Consider the following 24,920-nt stretch of genomic DNA (forward strand, 5'->3'; position numbering starts at 1 on the left):
CAAAAATTATTGCAGTATTACTTTTTCTGTCTCAACTAAACGGCTTTTTCAGAGAACTCTGATATAAGTATATTTAAATAATTCATATTATCAAGATTATCAACTGAAATTGTCAAATTGACGTACATTTCATACCTATTGTCATTTAAGAAGAAACATTATAAATATATTGCTTCACAATATTGATATGATGCAATGATTATATAAAGGTAAATTTAATTAATTGTATTTTGCTTGCAATACTGCATTTTAATAACTAATTTTATTTACTACATACAATTGTTTACTTTTGAATAACACAACCTAAATCTTATTTTTTCTTCTTATTATTTTTTTTTGGACTATAGCCTTGACAATAGGGCTTTTCATCGACTGTCATTTGTTTCGAGCTTCTGTCATGTGTCACATAATATTAATATATCTACGCCATACGTCTTTGGTTTGTATCATGGGTATAATATATCAATAACGTATGACGTAGATATATTAATATTATGTGACACATGACAGAAGCTCGAAACAAATGACTGTGAATGAAAAGCCCTATTATCCAGTAACCAGGACCATATGATTGGCCAATATAATTAAAAGTGCGAATAAAAGTTCAGAGCGTAGAAATAGGTGTTGCTTTTCCGAACTTGCACGGTCCGAATAGAATGTGAAATTTGAGAGATGTGAGCATGTGAGTCAAGACAGTTTTACATTAAGGCGGCGCCAGATATGCGGTATTTGGCAAATACCGAGCAAATGCTTGCTATTTGCCTGTTAGTGTGGATGGGTTGCTTGCTATTTGGCATTGACCAATTTTAGTGCTTGTCGAATATTTGTCGTGTTCCCGTACGTTGTCGGTCTTTTCAACACTTCAAAGTAAATAAATATTCGCCGTTTGAATATTTTTAGTGTCATCCACATATTTTTGCCATAGAGGTAAATATTAACATAGAGGGAGCCTACCTTCCGCGCTTCCTGACGACAAGATCTCATGGACTGGTTTGCTGTATCTCTTTCTAACACACTGTATCGAAAATCTATGATGACATTCAGTGTGAATATAGGCACGGAAGAGGGGGACAACTGTAGCAGCTTTACTATGCATAAGAGTGAAACAGCACTAATCCAAATAAAAAAGATGGTGTCGTCACTTCGCTCTGAATGACACTCTCTCTATGCTAATATATAACTCTATGATTTTTGCAAGCACAAGCAAGTTTTTTAGGTTAGGTTAAAGTTTATAACGTATATTAAAGTAGTTTAGTTATTATTAGAGAGATTTTTGCTTTCGCATTTAAAACATTTATACTAGCCTGATTGTAATTATTGTTGTGAGAAAATTGATTACTATCCTTTTCTGAAGTTTCCATGCTTGCTGCAATTTCTACGGCTCGGTCCAAGTCCAATCCCTTTGTTTCTAATAGTCTGGCTTGAATCCTCTTTGACTGTAAACCAAAAACAAACTGATTTCGTATAGCACTTTTTAAATATGTGGAAAAGTTGCAGTTTATGGCAAGTTTCTGTAGAGAATGTAGGTATTCTTGTATACTTTCGCCTTCTGCTTGTCTTTTTGATTGAAACCTAAATATTTCAGCAATTTCAAGTGGTGCAGGGTTGTAAAAATTATCCATTAACTTAACTGTATCCTCATATGACTTGTCTTCAGGGACCTCTGGAGCTAGTTTATCACACAGTGTATCGTATGCTTCCGACCCCATGTAATGTAGTAAATAGGGCAATTTCATTTCCTCTGGAATTTTAAAAACTTTGTATGCTCCTTCCAGCCGTTTTACCCACCTGGACCATTTTGTAGCTGTCTGGTTAAAAGGTTCAACGGAAAACTGGAATGTAGAAACTTGTGTAGACATTACTGGAGCTGTAGCAGGTGCAACTATCGCAGTTGTAGTCGAGGAACTCGTGTTTGTACCGGCTGTAGTTGGAAGCGTTGTAGTTGATGTAGTGTCTGTAATATTTGTATCCATTATCCTCGTCGCCAAATGTCAAGTCCTTTGTACTTAAAGGACGTAAGTATTTGTAATGAAATAATACTCGATGTAAAATACTTTATTTTAAAGAATTATGCACATGGTTTCCATTTTCTATCGCAGTATTAAGTATCTGACAGCTGTCGTTCAGATGACAGTAGTACCAACCTACATTCATGGTTAAGGGAGGAGGTGTTATGTTCGTGTAAAACTCCCTTAACCATGAATGTAGGTTGGTACTACTGTCATCTGAACGACAGCTGTCAGATACTTAATACTGCGATAGAAAATGGAAACCATGTGCATAATTCTTTAAAATAAAGTATTTTACATCGAGTATTATTTCATTACAAATACTTACGTCCTTTAAGTACAAAGGACTTGACATACATGTAAAAGCATCACATGATTAAGACGTTTTTGGGTCATAGTACTGCGAAGGTACGTCTTCAAACGTCGCAAAGCGCTGAACGAACGTTCCGCTGAAGCAGCTGATGCCGGAACAGTCAACACGATAATTAGCAGTTGAAGGACTTGCTGAAGCATCGATTTGACAGTTTTAGATTCTTTGGAAAGGAATTCAGCTAAATCTTGACAACATTCTGGGCGTTGGTCCAATTGAAGACTTGACAACATCTTCAGCTCTGTTCTGAGAAGATCTGCATCGAAGTCGTCTGAGAAAGGTTTCAATAACTCTTGGATATCATCCAAGCTCTGAATGTCTTTTCCATGAAGAGCATCTAGAAGTAGATTTTCAAGTCGGATGAAGGTCTTCAGTCCTTCTTGATCGAAACGGTCTGTTGATGAGGGGCAGCAAGAGAGAGAGAAGGGAGAGTATCCCTGATAACGCACACACAGTGAGTGAAACATGAGCGCGCGAAACTGTTTGAAATATGAATGTTGAAATGAAGAGTGATATCAGCTTTATGATATCATCTTAACTGATATCAAATATTCTATAGAAAATGTAATGTAAAAAGAAAAATCTCATGCATTTTAATGGGTGGGCTGCGCCCACCCATCAAAATCCATGGGTGGGCGCAAGCCCACCCAGCCCACACTGTTCCGACGCCACTGAATGAACCTATAATATGGAATGCAAATTGATTTTTTCTGCTATTTAATAATAAACTTCCACCAGACATAATGACAAAAGCAGCTGAATTTATAAGAAGCTCTGTATCACTATCCATTCTGTACCTTTTTTTGTTCGTTTAGAATATATTTGCTGTTCCCACAGTGGCTCGATATACGAAAAATCTCGAATATGTGGTGCAAGGTGCTTGCCGTTTAACGAACACTTCATGAGCACTCAAATATTTGATATTTAGCAAGCATTTGTTCAGTATTTGCCAAATACCGCATATCTGGCGCCGCCTTTATGCTATTTTCATGCTAGGCAAGAGCCATGCAAGACAAATCACGCTACTGCGCATGCCCACGCGCTATTTCTATGCAATTCCTGTGCTAGACGAAAAATTAAAACATGTTCTATTTTTCATGCTATTTTGATGCAAGTCCTGTCAAAATTCATGTTGCCAATATGACAAAATCTATAGTTTAGAAAAAAACTTAACCTTATTGTGTAAGTTTAAATGGTATTTACTTGATGTAGTAATTTGTGATTTATATTTGAATATATTTAATTATGTACTGAAATTTCCAAGTGAAATATCTAAAGTTAATATTTTGATATATTTCTTCTATTGGCAACAATGAAAGTGGTATCCAAAATTGCACAGAAATAGCTCTGATGTAAAAAGGTCAAGCTAGGCAAGAGATATGCCATGCCATGCAAGACGGACTTGCATAGCATGTGACTTGCATAGCCTTGATATAAAGCTACTTTCACACGGGCGATTTATTCTAAGAACACATGGCAACACTGTCAGGGCTTTGTCTTTTGGGTCGCGGACGTTTCCCCAACTGTCATCAATACGACTAACTTCACGCGTAACTTTGATACCAAACCAAACCAAAAACAAAAAACAAAAATATGCACAACAACACAACACAATATGCTAATATGCATTGAAATTGTACTGTACTGTAGCTGTAGCTGATTAGCTAACTTTTCCTCGGCCCCCAGAATTTAATGTCCCAGTTTACTTTTTGGATGTAAAATTATTTTAATCATTAATCAAATGGAAGTCAAACAAGAAATTAGCAAGGAAATCTGTAAAGTAGAAATAGAGTATAATGATTTGGATGATGCCCTTTTGGATGGTTTTAAATGTGAAATTGAGGAGAAGTCTAATAGTCAAAGTAATACTAATGACACTTATGATTCTGAATTTGAAGACTTAAAGAAATATTCCATAAAAACTGAAATAGAACAACATGGAAATGAACTTAACCCATTTGAAGAAAATCAAAAAGTTGATGGTTAGTAAGTAACAAAATATTATTTAGTAGTAGTACCTTCCTTCTTGGGGAGGTACCTTCTTCCAATAAAAGGTTAGTACAGTGGAACCTCGATTATCCGTCTCTCCATTAACCGTCACCTCTGTTAACCGTCAGGGTACATACAGAAGTTGTATTGACCACATAAGCAAAAATTTTAAGGTAAAAAAATATAAAAAAAAGTTAATTTGATTTGTGATAAGGACAAAAACGGCTATCTATTGTTGACAGGTAAAGAAATCGTTGAAATGGCAACAAAGGCGGACCAAACATATTCAGAAGCTGACACAGACTTGGAATTTGACTGTAGCTAAGTTGATGAACCTATTGTAACTGACAAAGATTTGCGTAAATAATCTAGAGAAACTGCATCGCATATGCAATAATTCATCGAGTGGTATTCTCAACAAGAAAAGGCCAATAAAGTAGATTGCATGATCTTGTGCCGATTAAGAAATTTATCCGTCGCAAAATGTGAAGCAACAGTAAAACAAGCAAAGATTTCAGAATATTTTAAATTGATTCGATTGTACGAACACAAATCCCTCTTATATTGTCAAACAAACCATACAAATGAAATTTGAGAGTTGTACTATAATTTTTCATTTTTTTTATTGTTCTGTTAACCGTCTTTTCGATTATCCGTCATACCTTTGGTCCGGTGCCCTGACGGATAATCGAGGTTCTACTGTAGTAATATATTATACCTCTATTATATAAAAATGTCTTACTTAAATTAGTGTGGCAGTTTAATCGTCCAGCACCGCTTTAAGACCTGTTTCTTCTTCAATATTACCCTCCTAAATTGTTTAAATTATCGCACCACCTTTTTCTTGGTCTGCCAATACTTCATCGTCCATTTAGTGACTTGTCTCGTGCTATTCGTACTATTCTATCCTCTGCCATTTTACTATTGTATTCGTTCCACTCCTTTTTCAGTTTTGTCACCCATCCATTTATCTCTTCTATATTGCATGATCTTATATTTTCGCTTCTCTCCCTATCCAAACTTTGACCCTAATTGACCTAGCGACCTAGGCAATTTTTTTTCAGAAAATTCATGCAAAGATACCAGTTTTCTTAATATTAAAGGGAATTTAGCCCAGAGTCAATATTAACAAAGTTATTCAAATTGTTTATAAGCCAAAAATGACTACTATAGTAAAATATTTTTGCAAAGGTAAAAATGACTTTTATTGACTTTTTAATATATTGAAAATATAAGTCTTCTTGTTTCATGTGGTACCCGTAGAATCACTGTATCGTTATTATCTGACTTAATAACAGAAAGATCCAAAATGATTAGGAAGAAAAGCCAACCCAATATGGAACGACCCAACGAATTTAAATGAATAAAAATCCTACAACAAAATGAATGCATGAATAATGTAAATGCCCTAAACGAAAATATCGTAGAAGCTATTCGAGAGGCTCAAGTAAAATGCTGCCCTAAAAGAGGCCAAGACGAAAAAATAACCATTGAAACAAAGCAACTAATGGAAACTAGAAGAAAAATCAAAGGAAACGAAAGCATTGACGAAGAAGAACTGCGAAAAATAAACAAAGAAGTATCAAAAGCTATAAGGAAAGATTTAAGGAAATTTAAGAATGAAAAAGTCCAGAGAACTATAGAAGAGAACAAAAGTCTGAAAGTCCTGAGAAGACGGCTAAACAATGGAAAATGCGAAATACATAAACTAAAGAACAAAGAAGGAGTCCCCACATCAAATAGAGAAGAACTACTACACATAGTTGAAGACTTCTATCAAGAACTATACACAAGCCAAAGAGAAAACCAAAAGAATTTGGAAGCCGCTGCATCACGCAAAATCATCAACCAGGGTTCAGAGCTCATGCCAGATCTCACACTAAGCGAAATCCAGGACTCAATGAAAAAGATGAAAAACAACAAAGCGCCAGGAGAAGATGGGAAGAAGGATAATAGAAGCTATATAGATGGGTGGACGTGCCCTTCTCAACCAAATAAAAATTTTGTTTAACCTTTGTCTAACAGATTGTTGCATACTGGAAACATGGAACAATGCAGTAACAATTTTACTACACAAGAAAGGAGACAAGGCGCACCTAGAAAACTATAGACCAATCAGCTTATTCAACCACATCTATAAAATGTTTACCTGAATCATTACGACAAGACTGGAAAAAAAGTTAGATTTCTACCAACCCCGAGAACAAGCTGGATTCCGCTCAAAATTCGGAACAAACGACCACCTACAAACAGTAAAAACCCTAATAGAAAAGTCGATAGAATATAACAGACCACTGGTACTTATCTTCGTAGACTTTCACAAAGCCTTCGACACTGTGGAACTAGACAGCATTATAACTGCTCTGAACAATAGTAGAATAGATTACCGGTTTACAAAGTTAGTGCAAACATTATACCAAAACGCCACAGTGCATGTAAAACTGCATGATACTACCAGAGAAATTCATATCAAGCGGGGTGTGAGACAGGGTGACACTCTCTCACCTAAATTATTTATAGCGGTCCTGGAATACGCCTTTAAAATGCCAAAGTGGGAAAATAGAGGAATAAAAATAGATGGAGAAATGCTCAATCATCTGCGTTTTGCCGACGATATAGTACTTATTACCGAAGATCTGGGTGAAGCACAACAAATGCTACTAGAATTAGAAAACGTATCTTCAACAATAGGTCTAAAAATGAACATCAGCCAGACCAAATTTATGACAAATTTAGTTCCCAGCGAACATCTAACCATCCAAAATCAAGTGGTAGAATTGACAGAAAAGTACATATATCTCGGTCATGAAATCAGGCTAGGCAAGGACAATCAGACTTGCGAATTTCAATGACGAATAACACTTGCTTGGGCGGCGTATGGTTCACTAAGAGGCATCTTTAAGAGCAACATCCCGACAGCTATGCAACGGAAGACATTTGACCAATGCGTTCTTCCTATTATAATATACGGAGCAGAAACTCTCACGCTCACAAAAACAACAGCACTAAAAATGCGAGTGGCACAAAGGCGTATGGAAAGATCAATTCTCGGCGTGACAAAAAAAGACAAAATAAGGAACCAAGACTTAAGGAAAAGAACAGGTATCACTGATGTTGTTGAACGTATAGCCAAGCTGAAATGGAATTGGGCAGGTCACATAGCGCGACTGAAAGACTCATCATCATCATCATCATCATCATGGTGCTACAGCCCTTAGAGGGCCTCGACCATCTCAAGCGTTCTACGATATTCTGTTCTGTCCCTTGCCTGCACTTTCCAGTTACAGATGGAAAGACTCAAGATGGACCAGAAAATCAATTGACTGGCGCCCAAGAGAAGACAAACGCGGCAGAGGACGACCATCAACACGCTGGATGGACGACATTAACCGAATATCCAAGAAATGGCAACAAGAGACACAGAACCGTGAATAGTGGCGAAGAATGGGAGAGACCTATGTCCAGCAGTGGACAGAAGAGGTTGCATGATGATGATGATGATGAATAATATTGCAAAAAAAGCTCTGTGGGATAAACAAATTGAATAAAATTTAAACTACTTGACGAATCATCTTGAAATTTTGTGTACATTATATGGACTGCTTGACTCAACTTTTCATGTCATATCAAAGCCTTAAGTTCATTTAAGTATAGCATAGTTTTGATTTTCGAAATTTTATTCTTATTTTGCAATTTCTGAAGCAACAAATGATAGAACCAAAATTCAAAAACTGCCATTTGAAACCTTTGCTCATCTACTAAAAGATGAATACTCTAAATAATATATTTAATTACCCTATTCTGTCTGTAGCAATTTAAACGAAAAAACTGCCATTTTTGACCATTCTTTGTTAATAAATAAAATTCTCGTCCGAACTGTGACAGGCATTTTGGTATTTATAATGTATTAGGTATATAGTACCCAAAACACCTATTTACAACCTGGCTGGTCAAGTGTCCCAACAAAAACCTTATTTCTCTGGACTAAGTAAACTATTTCAGGTATAGACTACAAAAATACTCATAAGGCTTCTTAAAACATATTGGACATGTTGCACAGACATGCGTTGAACCTAGCCTTCATATTTATTCGGCATATGAATGAATAAATGAATATTCTGTTTGGGACTCGAGAGTGTTGCCATACTTTCTTTTTTATTTATTTCTTGTAGGAATAGGTAATTTCAATCAATAATCGTTAAATGTACAAGAATAATAATAAGATTGTACATATAAGAATGTTTAAAATATAAAGATAGACTTGTAGTCTGAACAAATTATAGAAAAAGGGCTATTTTGGGAAAAGTTGTTAGCAGTTATTTTAGCTGAAGTTGAATCTTAAGATTGCCTATATTATAGTTGTTCCATTTTATCTTTTCCCAAATGTAATGATTCATTTTCAAACAAGTTCAATCAAAACATAAAGTGAAATGTATGTCAATGTGTAATATATAATTGTTACATACTGTCAATGTAATAATCAAGAAATGGCTATTATCTTGGTGTGTGTTCACAAAGAGGGGATGGCATTAGATAGCTATTATCTTGGTGGACGTACAGTAAAACCTCCGTTAACCGAAATAATTGGGGGGGGGGGGGGGCTGTTTCGGATAATTTAATACAATTAATACAAGAATTTTGGTTAAAAATAACATTGTTTTTTGTATTCGTCTTGTATACCTAGTCCATTCGCTAAACTCAGACACAACTGGCTAGTGATTTTAGTAAGTAATTTTGCCAATTTTGGTAAAATTGGCAAAAAAAATTACTAAATAGTTAATAATTACTAAATTGTTAGCAAATTTTTCAAAATTGGCAAAAAACAAAAAAATTACCGACTAAAATCTCTAGCCAGTTGTGTCTGAGTTTAGCGAATCGACTATATCAAATTACATAGTATTCTTGGTCAAAGTTGGTATTAACAAATACTATGAGGTAATTTCGTAATGTGTTGTATATTTATTTGCTTTCTTTAGTTCTATTAAAATTTACTTTTTATGGACAAAATTACTAAAACTGTCAGCCGTTTCAGTTAAACAATGTTTTGGTTAATGAAGGTTTTACTCTATTTTAGAAAGTTATTTTATTGAAGTGTTTAATCTTTTTTCACTATTGAATAGATTGATAGACAACATTAAACAGCTTGAACATCATACTGACTAGTACTAGTATCTATAAAAATAAAAATAGAACAGTAATAAATAGATTAAAAAAATTGGAGGACCCCAAATGAGGTCCAGTAGCAAATTTCTGGGGTGACGAGAGATTCTATTTATCTTTCTTTTATATTTATATAGGGTCGCCAGGAAACTCACAACCATAAATGGGGCTCGTGAATAAGTTTAAGAAGCCCTGGTGTAAACAAATTCCTTTATTCAGTTTTAAACATATTATTGTAATATAACGTACCTACCTATATAAGTTTAAGTAATGTACCTCTAGCTGGTTAACCGCAAGCTAACCTATCGCGTTGTGATTTTTGAATGATGCCCAATACGATTTTATACCCGCCACAATTTCATACCGAACGATAAAAAGTATTCACTATAGATAAATAATATATAGTATTACCAGATAGATAGGCAACTCACTGTAAAAATTTGGTTCCTTACGCCATTTGCGAGCGATGTGTTAACTAATCACCATTTGGCGGGAAATTCAAATGGACAAGCATTAATTTTATCCGTTTAGCGCCTCTTGCGGGCAATTTCGTTACTAATTAAAATATCTTGATATTTTACAAGAAATAATCTCACCTATATTATTAAAATAAAATACCAAAACTTACTAAGCTTGTTAAAGTATTTTATTTAAATAATATCTAAGTAATACTCATAAATTATTCGGAATTCTCAAGTTGCAAAACATGTTATTTTTGCTGTCAAATTTAGTAAGGAAAAGGGATATAAAAAAGTTAGACAATTTTTTTCTAAATATAAGTATGTACGTGTATTTATTCGTTGTTTCAGATAAAACAGTTATAAACTAATTACTATTTACTATTTACCTATGCATTTTCTAACTTTTCTATGATTTGTACACAACAATAATAAACCATGTTTATTTTTTTTATTAACACAACACCAAAGTTCTTTCGCAACTAAAACAAAACTACACACTACACTTTATAAACGAAGGATAAGGAACCAACTGAAATTGAAATTACTAAGAATAAATCGTTACAGATAATACAATAAAAACTGTAAACTAATAGAAAATTATTTGTACTTGCACTAACTCTAGCTGTCATTACTTTTGAAGAATTGACAATCGAGTTAAGCCTCGTTTGATTATTTTATTTGTGACATTCAGGTATGGTGTTTTAACATAAATGATTGGTTAAAGTCTTCGTGAGCGAGAAAGGCTGTCGTTTCTCTTTATTTAGCTGAGCGGTGTGGAAGTGGTGGGGGAAATTCCCCAATTTTTCCATATGAGATTCCGGGGCATGGTATTCACTTCAAAAAGTCATAATATACTGAATTCGCTCTACCGAGATTCACTTTGACATATTCGGAATAGGAAACATACAACACAAAAATTCCTACCTCACACTATTAACTGCTAAAATCAACTTAATCTTTCATTAAAAAAGAAGAATTATTAGAAATAGTGGGAGTGTCTACTGATCTCATAAAATTTTGTGGAGTTTATTTCTACAAAATTTTTTTATTTTGTACAATAAATAATTTTCTCATTATTGATTGGCCTAAGGTTTAATTATGTTATTTTTATGTCTGTTTACTATTAATAATATTGGCTATGAGCAGGTGCGTTGGTTGTGTAGTAATTTCCAGTCACTTCTGACAACTGAAATTCCCAAAAAAGAAATTACTAACGTCAGTGTCAAAGTAAATCTCGATAGAGCGAATTTAGTATAAGAAAGTTAAGATTTAATAGGTTTGTTCGTAGAACGATCAGCAACCGTTGCCAACCGTCAGACGCAAGCGCGTTCGTAGTCTACGAACTCGAACTGTTAACTGCGCAGCGCTAACTGTTAACTGCGCATGCGTCTGATGGTTGGCAACGGTTGCTGATCGATTGGATCGTACTACGAACAAACCTAATATTACCTAAGGTTGAGAAATACAAAACTATCTAGTGAAGTACATAAAAAATAACAATTATTTTTTTTATATATCGACACTTTGGGGAAACAGTGCTACAAGAGCAAATTTTTCACAAATGAGTCATCAACACAACGATATTACTAATACTCGTCTTTGTCTGGGGACCCAAAAGTCGTAATTGAAGCTTTTCCCTTATTTAACTGAAATATTATATTTATCCAACATTTTTTATGCCATACCCTCTGGGTAAGTTCAGGATACTAGAGATGTTGAAAAAGTATCTATTCGTTACAAAGTACTTGTTACTTACGAATACCGAAAGTAACGATTACTATACAGAGAGGCAAATCGTTACTTTGATTACTTTGATTACTTCGTACCAATCGTATCAGAGCGAGTAACGACTATTGTATCTACTTTAGTGAGAAATACGATTCTCGATATGATTACTAGTACTCAAATACAAAAGTAATCATAGTAATCAAATCATTTTTATCCCTTAAACAGATCGGTGAAGGTCGTTATTATATCGGAATACCTATACAAAATACCTATCTACTGAGAAATACGTTTCTCGATATGATTCTTCTTCTTAAGGTGCCGAGACCGCTTGTCGATCGTTGGCTCTCATGTTGCCCAGCATATTAACAATCACTGTCTTATTTACAGCCGCACGAAATAGTTCAGTGCTAGTTTTCCCAAACCATTGGCGTAGGTTTTTAAGCCAAGAAGTTTTACGGCAGCCCACACTTCTTTTTCCCATTATTTTACCTTGCATGACAAGGTGAACTATGTCATATTTTTCTGGGTGACGCATTATATGACCAAAGTATTCCAATTTGCGCCTTTTAACCGTGTTCACTACTTTGCAACTTTTATTCAAACGTTGCAAAACCCTTTCGTTTGTGACTCTTTCTACCCAACTGATCTTCAGAATACGGCGGTAGACCCACATCTTAAATGCTTCTAGGTTTTTTAAAAGCGATTCTGTCAGAGTCCATGCTTCAACCCCGTAAAGTAGTACTGGGAATATATAACATCGAACCATTCTTATGCGAAGTTCCAAATTTAGATCATGACTGCACAGGATTTTCTTAAATTTCATAAAACTTGTTCTTGCTTTGGCAATTCTACTTTTTATTTCTGTACTAGGGTTCCTGCTTTCATTAAGGGACTATCCTAGTGTAAAAGTACGAAATTCATATACTTTTTTTGGGAATTTCTAAAATAAAAAGTACTGTACCAATTGTTTTGAAAATTTGCATGACCATTTATTATAACAAGTACATGTAAAACAATTTTCATTCAAAAAAATATTGAAAATTAAACAAATTATGCACCATCTACTGACGCCTTGAAAATAAAAACATAGCTCCACTGCTGCAGTGATTGGGACTAAACATAAAATTTCAAAGTTATTGTTGAAATATAAGATATTTTCTATACCATCAACTAGGGGTTTCTTGATCGGATAAAAAATATCAATTTGACAGTTTTTGAAACTGAAAATGTTTTAGCTAATTTTAATAAAATTTTTCAACACTTCGTCATTTTTCCAAATTTTAATATTTTTCAAAAATCCTAGTTCATGGTATAGGAAATAACTTATATTTCAATAATGACTTTGAAATTTTATGTTTCAGGATCTCTATTAGTCCCAATCACTGCAGCAGTGGAGCCATGTTTTTATTTTCACGGTGCCAGTAGATGGCGGATAAATCGTTTAATTTTTAATATTTTTTTATGAAAATTGTCTGGAATTGAATGTACTTCTTTTTATAATAAATGCTCATGCAAATTTTCAAAACAATTGGTACAGTACTGTTTATTTTAGAAATTCCCAAAAAAAGTATATGAATTTCGTACTTTTACACTAGGATAGCCCATTAATATGAGTACCCAGATATACAAGATTACTTATTTGTTCAATTGAGTCATTACCGATTGTTACGTTATAGTTATTATTATTTACGGCTGCCTGTTTACTAATAACCATACACTTTGTTTTTCTTGCGTTGAGTTTGAATCCATATATCGTGCAGAATGCCACCATTCGGTTCAATAACGCTTGAAGATGTTCAATTGATCCTGTCAGTAACAAGGTGTCATCTGCGTATCTGATATTGTTCATAAGCATACCATTAATGAGTATTTCCTCTTTTGCGTTTTCCAATACTTCATTTAAGATTGTTTCAGCGTAAAGATTAAACAACATTGGTGCCAATATACAGCCTTGTCGAACTCCACGCTTGATTTTTACTTCTTCAGAGCACTGATTCCCAACCCTAACACATGCAGCCTGGCCCCAATACAAATTTTCGATTATTCTAATGTCCCTACCGTCCAGACCGGTAGTTTTGAGAATATGTAGAATTTTTTCATGGCGAACTTTATCAAAGGCCTTTTCAAAATCAATCGCGAACATGAAAACGTCATGATTTACATCTCTGCATCTTTGAATTAAAACTTGTTTTGCGAATAGTGCATCGCGCGTTCCAAGGCCACAGCGAAAACCAAATTGAGTACTTGAGATTCTTTCCTCAATTTTTCTATATATTCTTTGATGAATTATTCTGAGAATAGTTTTCAATACATGACTCATTAGGCTGATGGTGCGATAGTCGCTGCATTTTGTGGCTGTGTTTTTTTGGTAGTACAACAAATGAGGATTTAAGCCAATCTTTAGGAATCTTTCCGCTTTCGTAGATTAAGTTGAATAATTTCGTAAGTATCTTAATGCCGTCGGTACCTAAAGGCTTTAGTGTTTCTACGTAAATCCCATCTGGTCCAATCGCCTTGCCGTTTTTTGTGTTCTTTATAGCGTATTGCACTTCTTCCTTAGTTATTGGAGGACCGCTTATGCCATTTAGCGTTTCTAGTTCGCTTCTTTCATCATCGAATAATTCCTTTATATATTCAGTCCATCGCATCGTATTAGTTGACCTTCGATATCGATTATAATTTTTCCGTTTTTATCTTCGATTAGTGGAGGATTACATTTTTTATTCAGTCCTGCAACTTCTTTCAGTTTTTTGTGCATATTGAATGCGTCATAGATACGCTCGTAGTTCTCAATTTCTTTACATTGTTGTTTATGCCACTCTGATTTAGCTGATCTTATTTTTCTTCGAATCATACTGTTTAGCTTTTTGTATTCTGTCAGATTAGCATTCTTATATTTTCTTCTTGCATCTATTAAATTCAATATCTCTTCTGTCATCCACTGTTGTCTATTCCTACGCTGATTTTCCATTAGATGGTCTTCTTGGACTTTTTCCAATGTTTCTTTGCATGACTCCCATAATTGTTCTTCTGAATTTTTATTTCCCAATTTCTGAAACTGATCTTTTAATTTATCGGTTACTATTTCTTTCACTTCCGCATTTGAAAGTTTATCTTTGCTGATCCTAGGAGATATTTTGGGTGTTTTAATCTTTTTAAATTTAAGTAATACTTTAGCTGCTAGTAAGTTGTGGTTGGAGGGTACATCCGCTCCTGGATATGTTTTGGAGGATAAGATAGCATTTCTATATCTTTTTGATATAATCAATTTGATTTCTTACTATTCTTCCACAAGGGTCCATAGGAGATTTCCAGGTGTAAAGTCGTCGCTTAGGCAAGTCAAAAAAAGTGTTGGATATTACTAATTGTTTTTCTACGCAAAATCTAATCATTCTATATCCACGGTCGTTTTTCGTTCCTAAACCAAACTTGCAAACGACATCTTCTTCACTACCCCTTCCAACCTTGGCATTGAAATCCTTCAATTAAATGTTTATATCTTGGCTTCCTGTGAGTGATAATAAATAGTCTAGATCTGAATAAAAGCTTTCGACAACTTCATCGTCATATTGTTGTGTAGGTGCATATACCTGAATGATGTTTAAGTCTGTACGATTTGTTTTTATTTGTAACATTATTAATCTATCTGAGTATAGCACGATATTTTTTACTGATTTTGCGACATTTTGTTCTAAAATAAATGCCACACCATTTCTATGTTGCGGACCTTCTTCACCAGAGTAGTAAATTTCATAATTATCTGTCGTCATATGGCCAGAATCAGGCCACCTCATCTCGCTTATACCTAAGATATTTATATTTAACCTTCGCATTTCCTTGATCGTATTGTGAATCTTTCCAGATTCAAACATACTTGTAATACAAGTCGCTATTAAACATTCCTTATCTATTACCAAATTTGATGAATTACAGGGAATTCGCTTGTTGACGACTGAGGAAACCCTTCTGTTTCCCACGCCGAATCTTGGATTCCGAGTCCCATGATTAGTAAATATATTTACATTATCAACATCTGTCATCGTGAGTTACTAGGGAAGTTATAATCAGGTAGTTTCCCGTTGTTTTCCTGATTCCACTGCCGTTGACTGAATTTTCAGCTCATCCGCATTCGGGGCCGATTTCTCAACCCCAGGACAATAGAGTGCCCTTCCCTACCTCCTGGTAACGGTTGATTCCTTATACCGGCGCACATTCGGTTTTGATTTAGGTTTAGGTTCGCAGTATCGCAGCCGGTTAAATCACTATCTGATTTTCGCCTGCGAGTTTATGGCACCGCACCTGTTAGGAATTGTATTCCTTAGCCGCGAGCAGTGCCGGTTTAACCTAACTTCGGGCCCCGGGCGCTGGAGGTTTAGGGGCCCCCTTTATTGATATTCGTTGTCAGTTTTTTAACAAAAAAATACATGCATTAACTATAAAGGTTTATTGTAAAATTCATGAAATATTTTTTTAAACAAGCAAGAAGAATAGCAAACGTAAAAAATAATCCAAAAATACATTTAAAAACCTAAACAAAAAACAGAAAGTTCCACAAAACAACACATGACAAGCAAAAAACATATTCTAAAAAATACATAAAGACAAAAATTGATCACTGTTTGAAGTTATACTTCTTTACGGGCGTAATGACGGTGAAATTTTATATGGGAAAACCTAGCGACCGGGCGCATGCGCATTATAACTTTGTTCTGATTGGATGTTCAAATGACATGACAAAAATTATCCAATATGGCAGCTGTGGCACAGCTGTGGGACTGTGGTTTGGTTATAATGTATGCTTGTTGCGTTTTAAAATTTGTTGGAAGAGAAACAAACAAACAAAAAGTTAGTTAATGGTTATACTGCCTTTTTAAATAGTTTTCATATTATATTTTTGGACTTATTTACATAGAAGAGATGATTGTTGCATGCCAATGTGAAAGCTCATCAAACTGTGACTAGTATGAGTGCCGCAGATCTCGCTTATTCAAAGCTAAAGAATCTTTCACTGGTAAGTGTTTTATAAATAGTTGATCAAATTTTGTTATGATATTTGAACATAGCCACTTTGCACGACGCAAGTGATTGCGAAATTTATTAGTCGTTATACGGGCTCCGATACCCTACCTTGAACCTACCAAAATACATAAGTAGTATGTAATACTTTTAGTTAAATAATATTCACCTACTATATTGTTTTCTTACTCTATGTTTTGTTGTATTTTTTCAATTCTAAATCATTTCAATTCAAAATCAAAATAATTTGATTTACATAAGTTAAAAATGTCAAAAGGTTAATCTGTTTAGTTAGACGATCTTCGCACATAATGACAAGCTGTCTCTGTGGCTAAGTTTTAATGCGGGTGACTCCCAATACAACGCAAATACCAGCCGCTTGGTAAGTTGGTTCGAATCCCAATAGAAACTTTTATTTTTTTATTTTTTTTTATACATTTTATGATTGTAAGTACATATATTTATTATATAATTTTATTTTCAGAAAATACGTATTTAGTTAAAAAAATTTCCGACAATTAATGTTCAGAAATCATTTGTGGCATTTTTAATGTACTTGTGTGTGTTTTATTTTTTTATTATTTTAATTTTTGGCACTGTTTTAATAAAAATGTTTGAGACGTAGTAAGTATAAATTAATTTAATATTTATATAAAATATAAATAAAAAGTATATTAATTTCGTTTATAATCATATAATCATATAATAGAAGTATAACTTCTTACGTGCGTACAAAGTACACACACATTCTTTTTTTTCTTGATTTGGCATTCGCAAACTGCCATATAATATTATCACAATTCAGTTTCTCCAGATTTTCATTCTCTATATACAATAGTGATAATGCGTCTAGGTTTTCTCGACCCATATTTGACCTTAAATATGTTTTTATTCTTTTTAGCTGAAAAAGACCGCTCGCCTGACGCATTAGAAATTGGTATCGTCAAATTTTGCAGTACAGTTCAAATATTGGGAAAAGTTGTTTTTACATCCTGGAAGAATCAAATTTTTCATAAATTGTATGATGTTTATTCAAATTTTGGCATAACGTTACAAAATGGGTAATTTCATTATGCATGTTCTCTTTGGTTTCATCAACATCGTTTTTATGTTTCTCGCATAAAGTATTAATTGACGTCTTGACTTCTTCTTTATCTCTAGATTAAAAAAACATCTAAAAGCTGATGTTACATCCTTGTAGCATTCAATTCGCGATTCTGAAAACAGCGACTAATTTTCTAGACCCTAGATTTTCTGCGACAGCGATTTTTGTTGTCGCTGCGACTACAAATCGCGAGTGGAGTGCTAGCCTTAGAGGCCACTGTATAATGCCAAATTGCAGTTTTTGTAATCGCTTTAATTCTGAATGTTTGAAAGAGTATGTATTGTACCCTCGGAGATTGCTGGGATTAAAATTTACAAAATTCAGTTTGGCAACACTGTGTTAATGTTGATAGTAATATATCTCTTTTAAGATAAACAGAACTCTAATTTAGTCCAGACACATTAATATATTTTTTTGCCAAAAAATGAGATTTTGCAACCAAATAATGTTTCAAATATGATGTGCAAAATAATTTTTAATTGGGTTCTGCTAATGAGCTTGTTTTTTTGTCATTAAAGTAGAAAAAACTTTAAAAAATTTCAGTCATTAAATCATTATCGGCGTAATTATTTTAACTGTACTAATATCCATCAACTAATTCGGAATGATTAATGGGTTGTTAAAACATTATATCTGTAGCGGCTTCTGGAATGTCTTAAAAATATCGAAATTCATTGATAAAATGCGCATATCCCACCGATCTTGGCTTCGATCATACATCATACCTATTGTTTTTGTATTGGCGTTTTCGAGAATAATCTATTATTTATCTATAAATTAGATTTATGTATATCTATTTTTGTCTTTCGTTTAACTATTTTAAAAGGAGTTATTTTGTTCCTCTTTTAAAAGAACTTATATTTTTTCGGAGAATATGTAAATTATTTAGCGACTTTATTTTTTTATAATTAAAAGGAACGGGCCCCTGGGCGCCCGCCCCAAGCGCCCAGTGGATAAACCGGCACTGGCCGCGAGCCACTAATGGCACAGCTGCTGTCCTGTGTCATGTCCTCAATTGATCCTCCGGTAATTATTTGGCGAAGCCTTATTCGTACCTGTCCTGTATATCTACAGGAACGTTCCCTATCAGCCATTGGGACGCGCCGTGTTGGAGTTAAGGACTTCCCCACCCAGGTCTGTCTTTCACAAAGTACTGAAAAACCCCTACCCAATTCAGAGCTCTTCCTCCATGCAAACTAGACCCAGCACAGGATATGATTACCGGTACTCAAATACAAAAGTAACGATTTGTAACGAATACTCGAAAGTAACTATAATCAACATCAATGATGCGTTCGAGGCATGCTGCGCGAATAAGTCTATAATGTATATTATAGTTTAGAACTGATAGAATAACATTTATGTTTGCCTCCTAGCCGCCATATTGATTTAATTATGACAGCATGTTGGAATGCGGTCACGGATGTTTTCCCAACACGACTCTACCTTATCGGCAGAGTCTACGAAAAGTGTACGGTAAATTGAAGCTGTGATTACAAAGAAAGAAATATGTATGTCTTTGTACTCACTTTATAACGCTTAAAAAATTATGGGATCTGGATTTCAATGCATATTTTTTTTGTAATTCTCTTATCAAAATTACGCGAGTTATATCCATTGACCCCATATAGGCCAATACCCTGAATCCGATGTGTCAGCACCTGAACTATGATCGACCTTATTTCCAAACTGCAACCTGTGTATTATTGCTTATTTTTCAAATTTGTAATGTATTTCATTTCATTGAATATAATTCAGTCTGATATATTTCTTTGTAGAGTAAAGTCGCATTTTTTATATTGTAATTATTAGATCGCAATAAAGTAAATTCTCGCACTTGTATTTTTAAAAAATTGTTTTTAAAAATCGTTCCGAAAAGGCAGAAACTATCAGTGGCGCAGTCTTAGTGGATTTTTCGTCGAATTCCATTGAGGATATTCGTGGGTTTTAACTCTTAAACGAAAAAAGAACCGGGTTTCCGTTTTTCATAAACTTTTAAACTGTCAGTGATTTTGGGCTCCATTCGGACATCCAGAATTCCAGGAACAAGCAGAAGTGCATACATGTGGTAAGCTAAAAATTTTTTGTTCATTTTTATCAGACTCCTCTTGTCTATTGAATCCTTTTGCGAAAATAATAGTCAAGTGTAGTATTAGTTATTATTTTATTTTTTGATAGATTAGTATATAGGAAAGAAAAGCAATAAATAAAGATAAGATGACTTCACCAAATAATTCAAATACTACTATTATTGTACCTAAATTAGATATTGCCAATTTGGCGATTATTCCTCGTTTTGATGGAAATATAAATAAACTCTACAGATTCATAAATGCAACTGAATCAATCTTAAGGCATTATTTCGATACAAATAACCCTAGTAATTTTCAAAATTGTTTGCTATTGAACGGAATTTTAAATAAACTAGAAGGAAGAGCTGAAGAAATTATTGCTATTAGCGGCTATACTGATTGGGATGGTATAAAAAATACATTAATTTTAAATTTTGCCGACCAAAGAGATGAAAATTGCCTTAATCAAGATCTTGTTAATTTAAAACAAAAACCAAACGAATCACCTTATCAGTTTCATGAGAAGGTGCTCGATTTATTAAATTCCATATGTAATTATATTGATTTACACCATCTTGGTCAGGAGCGCACATATAAAAGAGAATTTTTTAATAAACAAGCACTAAAAACATTCTTAGCGGGTTTAAGAGAACCTTTAGGGCCCATAATTAGGGCAATGCGGCCGAAATCCATTGAACAAGCTGTTCAATTCATTAAAGAAGAAGATAACATTAAATACTACCAAAAGAGTCAAAATTTCAATAATAATAATAATAATAGTAACAGGTCTAGAAACGCAAACTATAACTTTTATCCAAATTCTCAAACAGATCCTCGCAATGATAGACATTTTCAACCTTCGCAATCAAATCAGTATCAAAGGAACAATACTCAAAACTTTCAGCCTAATTTCCAAAATAATTCTAATAGGCCAGCTCAAAATGTTTGGCGACCAAACCCAAATTTTGTTCCTAACCGACCCACTCCAATGAGTACATCTACTAGAAATAGTACTCCCCAATTCAAAAATAATTTCCAAACCTTTAACAAGCCAGCTCAAAATAATACTTGGCGACCAAATTCCAATTTTGCCCCAAATACATCTACTCCTATGAGTACGAATACTAGAAATAGTACACCAGGATTCAGAAATAATTTCCACAACCCCAGAAATCCAAATCAAAACTTCACATTCGAAGAACTGTATAATACCGAGTACGAATCCATCGATATTGATCAAAATATCCAAAATACCCCTGATCAAGAAGCTTATGATGATGCTAACGAAGAGCATAATCAAAATTTTCAAGACAGCCTCTTTCAAAATCAACAGACTTAATAGAATTAAATTTTTCCACAAATAAAAGAGAACTGCCTTATATCCAAATTCAAGATCCTCCCTTAAAATTACTGGTAGATACCGGTTCCTCTAAATCTTTCTTAAATCCAGAAAAAGCTAACTTCTTTTATAAAAATTTTATCTATTACGAACCCTTTGTTGTCTCTGCAGTATTTCAAAGTACAAAAAAGGACTTTTGTGCAGAAATCCCCATCTTTTCAGAATTCAATCAGGAAGGTAAGATTAAATTCCACCTTTTTGATTTTCATAGAAGTTTTGATGGCCTTTTAGGACTAGATAATATAAAATATCTAAACGCTAAGTTGGATTTCGTAAATTCCCAATTAACTACTCCATATTCCAGTATCCCGATAACATACTATAAATCTGATCTAAAGATAATCTTTAAACAAAAATTGGACCCCTTATCTTGTAGTGTAGCCAAAATTCCAGTTTCCCAAAAATCAGGATGTATATTTATCCCTGACCAAACAATCCAAAAATGTGTAATCCCTGCATGTCTTTCGAATGCAATAGACGGTTTTGCCCTAGTAGAAATCTTTAACCGAACTCAAGATGAAATTTTTGTCACATTAGATGCTCCAATCGATACTGTCCCTTTTGACGAAAATTGTCATGAATTATTCCATATAGTGCCTGCCGATGAAACAGAAAATATTAATATCGAAGATTTAATCCGTACCTCTCATATGAACTCTGAAGAAAAACAAAATATTCTCAGAATTTGCAATAAATACTCTAATCTTTTTCATAGCGAAGATAAACCCCTTACATTTACCAATAGAGTTAAACATGTTATTAAAACTAAGGATGAACTACCTATTTATAGTAAATCGTATAGATATCCTTTTGTTCATAAACCAGAAGTAAATAGTCAAATAAACAAAATGTTGGAACAAGGAATCATTAGACCCAGTAATTCAGCGTACAGTAGTCCCATTTGGGTTGTCCCAAAAAAAAGCAGATGCGTCAGGAAAAAAGAAATGGAGAATTGTTGTAGACTATAGGAAGCTGAACGAAAAAACAATTCCAGACAAATATCCGTTACCAAATATCACCGATACACTTGATAAATTAGGCAGATGCAACTATTTTAGTACACTTGATCTAGCTAGTGGCTTTCACCAGATTGAGATGCACCCAGACGATATTCCCAAGACAGCATTCAATGTTGAGAATGGTCATTATGAATATGTTCGTATGCCATTTGGGCTCAAGAATGCTCCTGCAACTTTTCAGAGAGTTATGGACGATATTCTGCGAGGTCTTCAAGATGACATCTGTCTTGTCTACTTAGACGATATAATTATTTTTTCTACCTCACTTCAAGAGCATATTGTAAATTTAGACAAAGTTTTTAAACGTTTGCAAGAAAATAATTTTAAAATACAACTAGATAAGTGTGAATTTCTCAGAAAGGAAGTAGCCTATCTTGGTCACATTGTAACTACAGAATGTGTGAAGCCAAACCCAGATAAAATTAATGCAATTGTCAAATACCCAATTCCAAAAACTGCACGCGAAATAAAAGGATTTTTAGGATTGCTAGGATATTACAGGAGATTTATAAAAGATTTTGCCAGATTAACTAAACCATTAACGAAATGCTTAAAAAAGGATGCTAAGATAGAACACACTCCAGAATTTGTAAAATGTTTCGAAGATTGTAAAAATCTATTAATTAATGAACCTATACTTCAATATCCAGATTTTGATAAAGATTTTATTTTAACTACAGATGCAAGTAATGTAGCAGTAGGAGCTGTATTATCTCAATTAGTAAATGGTCAAGATAAACCAGTAGCTTATGCCTCGAGAACATTAAATGACTCCGAGCAAAATTACAGTGTTATAGAAAAAGAACTTCTCGCGATAGTATGGGCAACTAAGTATTTTAGACCTTATCTTTTTGGAAGACAGTTTAAAATTATGACAGATCATAAACCCTTACAGTGGCTTATGTCTCTTAAAGAACCGAATTCACGATTAGTGAGATGGCGTTTAAAATTAGAGGAATTTGATTACGTAATTGAATACAAGAAAGGAAGTTGCAATGCAAATGCAGACTCCCTATCTCGAATAGAGATTCATTGTAATGAATTTTTAAAATATATGGAAGAAATTAATAAAACTCCGAAAAACGACGATGATGATAGCAATTCGATGGCTGTAAATGTCGACGACAACATTAACGAAGAAAACACAGAACAAGGAAATAACCAAGACAACGATATTGAAGAAGATGATGATGATGATGACGGAGAAACTGTACATACTAGTTTAGAAGATCCAATACTAGGAATGCTCATTTCTGATAAGCATCTTAATGTTTTTGATCACCAAATTGTAATTGATTTCGTTTTACACTCAGCCGTCAAACCAAAAATTGAAAAAATATTTCCTAACAGAAAAAGACTTTATATCCAAATTTCAAAAAATAATATTTTAGAAGAAACTATAAATATATTTAAAAATTACATTGACCCAAAATACAAATACGCTGTGTACTTCAAGGAAGACACTTTTATACCAGAAATATTAGAAACTTTAAAAAACACTTTTAAAAATTCTGCCTACAAGTTAAAATGTAACAGCATCTTAAAAGATATAGTAAATAAAGATGAACAACATGAAAAAATAAGGTCATTTCACGAAGGAAAAACCAATCACCGAGGTATTCTAGAAACAGAAACTAGGATCAAACGCACCTATTATTGGCCAGGAATAAAACAAGAAGTAACAGATTTTATAAATAATTGTAATATTTGCCAAGTAAATAAATATGATCGTAATCCGCCAAATCAAAAACTAATGATTACTCCCACAGCTTCAAAACCATTCGAAATAATATTTGCAGACACTTTTTCAAGCCAAGGCCAAAAGTTTCTTACTATAATAGACACATTTTCTAAATACGGTCAAGCATACCCTCTTTCAGCATTGACAAGTACTGAAATCATAAAAGCTTTTCTAACCTTCATGACACACCATGGAATTCCTGATCTTGTAACTATGGACCGAGGCACAGAATTAAAAAACTCCGTTGTACAAGAATTTTTCGACATACATAAAGTAAAAACTCATTATGTAACTACAAACAGTACCCAATCTAAAGGAGCTATAGAGAGATTTCATTCTACTCTAATAGAACATCTACGAATAATTAGAAGCAAAGCTGATGGAAAAATTGATATCCTAAATCAAATGCCTTATGCTATTTTAGGCTATAATAACTCAATACACTCCGTAACTCAACAAAAGCCGATAGATATTATAAATGGCCACATTAACACTAAAGAAATTTTTGATATAAATATAAACCAAAAACTAATTAATAACTACATAGAAAAACATAGAGATAGGACCAAAGAAATCTATAAAGAACTTAATAAAAAATTGATCGAACAAAAAGACAAAAGTATCGAATATAATAATAGAGATCGACATGAACCACTCACATACGAAGAAGGAAGTGATGTTTACAGGAAAAATACTACACTGGTACGAAATAAACTTAATCCCAAATTTATGAAAGATAACGTTGTTGAAGATGCAAAAATTAAAGTTGCTACTCCAAAAAGACTTTTACACAAACAAAATTTAAAACGACCAAAAACTAACCGGAAAAAACTCTTACAGGTTCTTAATGA

The 24,920-nt window shown here is 33.7% G+C and overlaps 2 protein-coding genes across 2 annotated transcripts; one reads left to right on the plus strand and one right to left on the minus strand.

Moving 5' to 3' along the window:
• Nucleotides 1-1,241: 1,241 nt before the first annotated feature.
• Nucleotides 1,242-1,973, minus strand: LOC126891553 (uncharacterized). Its single transcript, XM_050660728.1, has one exon. It carries the CDS (start codon nt 1,971-1,973, stop codon nt 1,242-1,244), a length of 732 nt encoding a protein of 243 aa, XP_050516685.1.
• A 1,915-nt stretch (nt 1,974-3,888) lies between these two features.
• Nucleotides 3,889-17,869, plus strand: LOC126891754 (uncharacterized). The gene is made up of 2 exons (XM_050661043.1): nt 3,889-4,361; nt 17,635-17,869. Exons 1-2 carry the CDS (start codon nt 4,121-4,123, stop codon nt 17,796-17,798), a joined length of 405 nt encoding a protein of 134 aa, XP_050517000.1. The 5' UTR covers nt 3,889-4,120; the 3' UTR covers nt 17,799-17,869.
• The last annotated feature ends 7,051 nt before the right edge of the window (nt 17,870-24,920 follow it).

Source organism: Diabrotica virgifera, chromosome 9 (assembly GCF_917563875.1).
Source record: "Diabrotica virgifera virgifera chromosome 9, PGI_DIABVI_V3a".
Taxonomy (NCBI): domain Eukaryota; kingdom Metazoa; phylum Arthropoda; class Insecta; order Coleoptera; family Chrysomelidae; genus Diabrotica; species Diabrotica virgifera.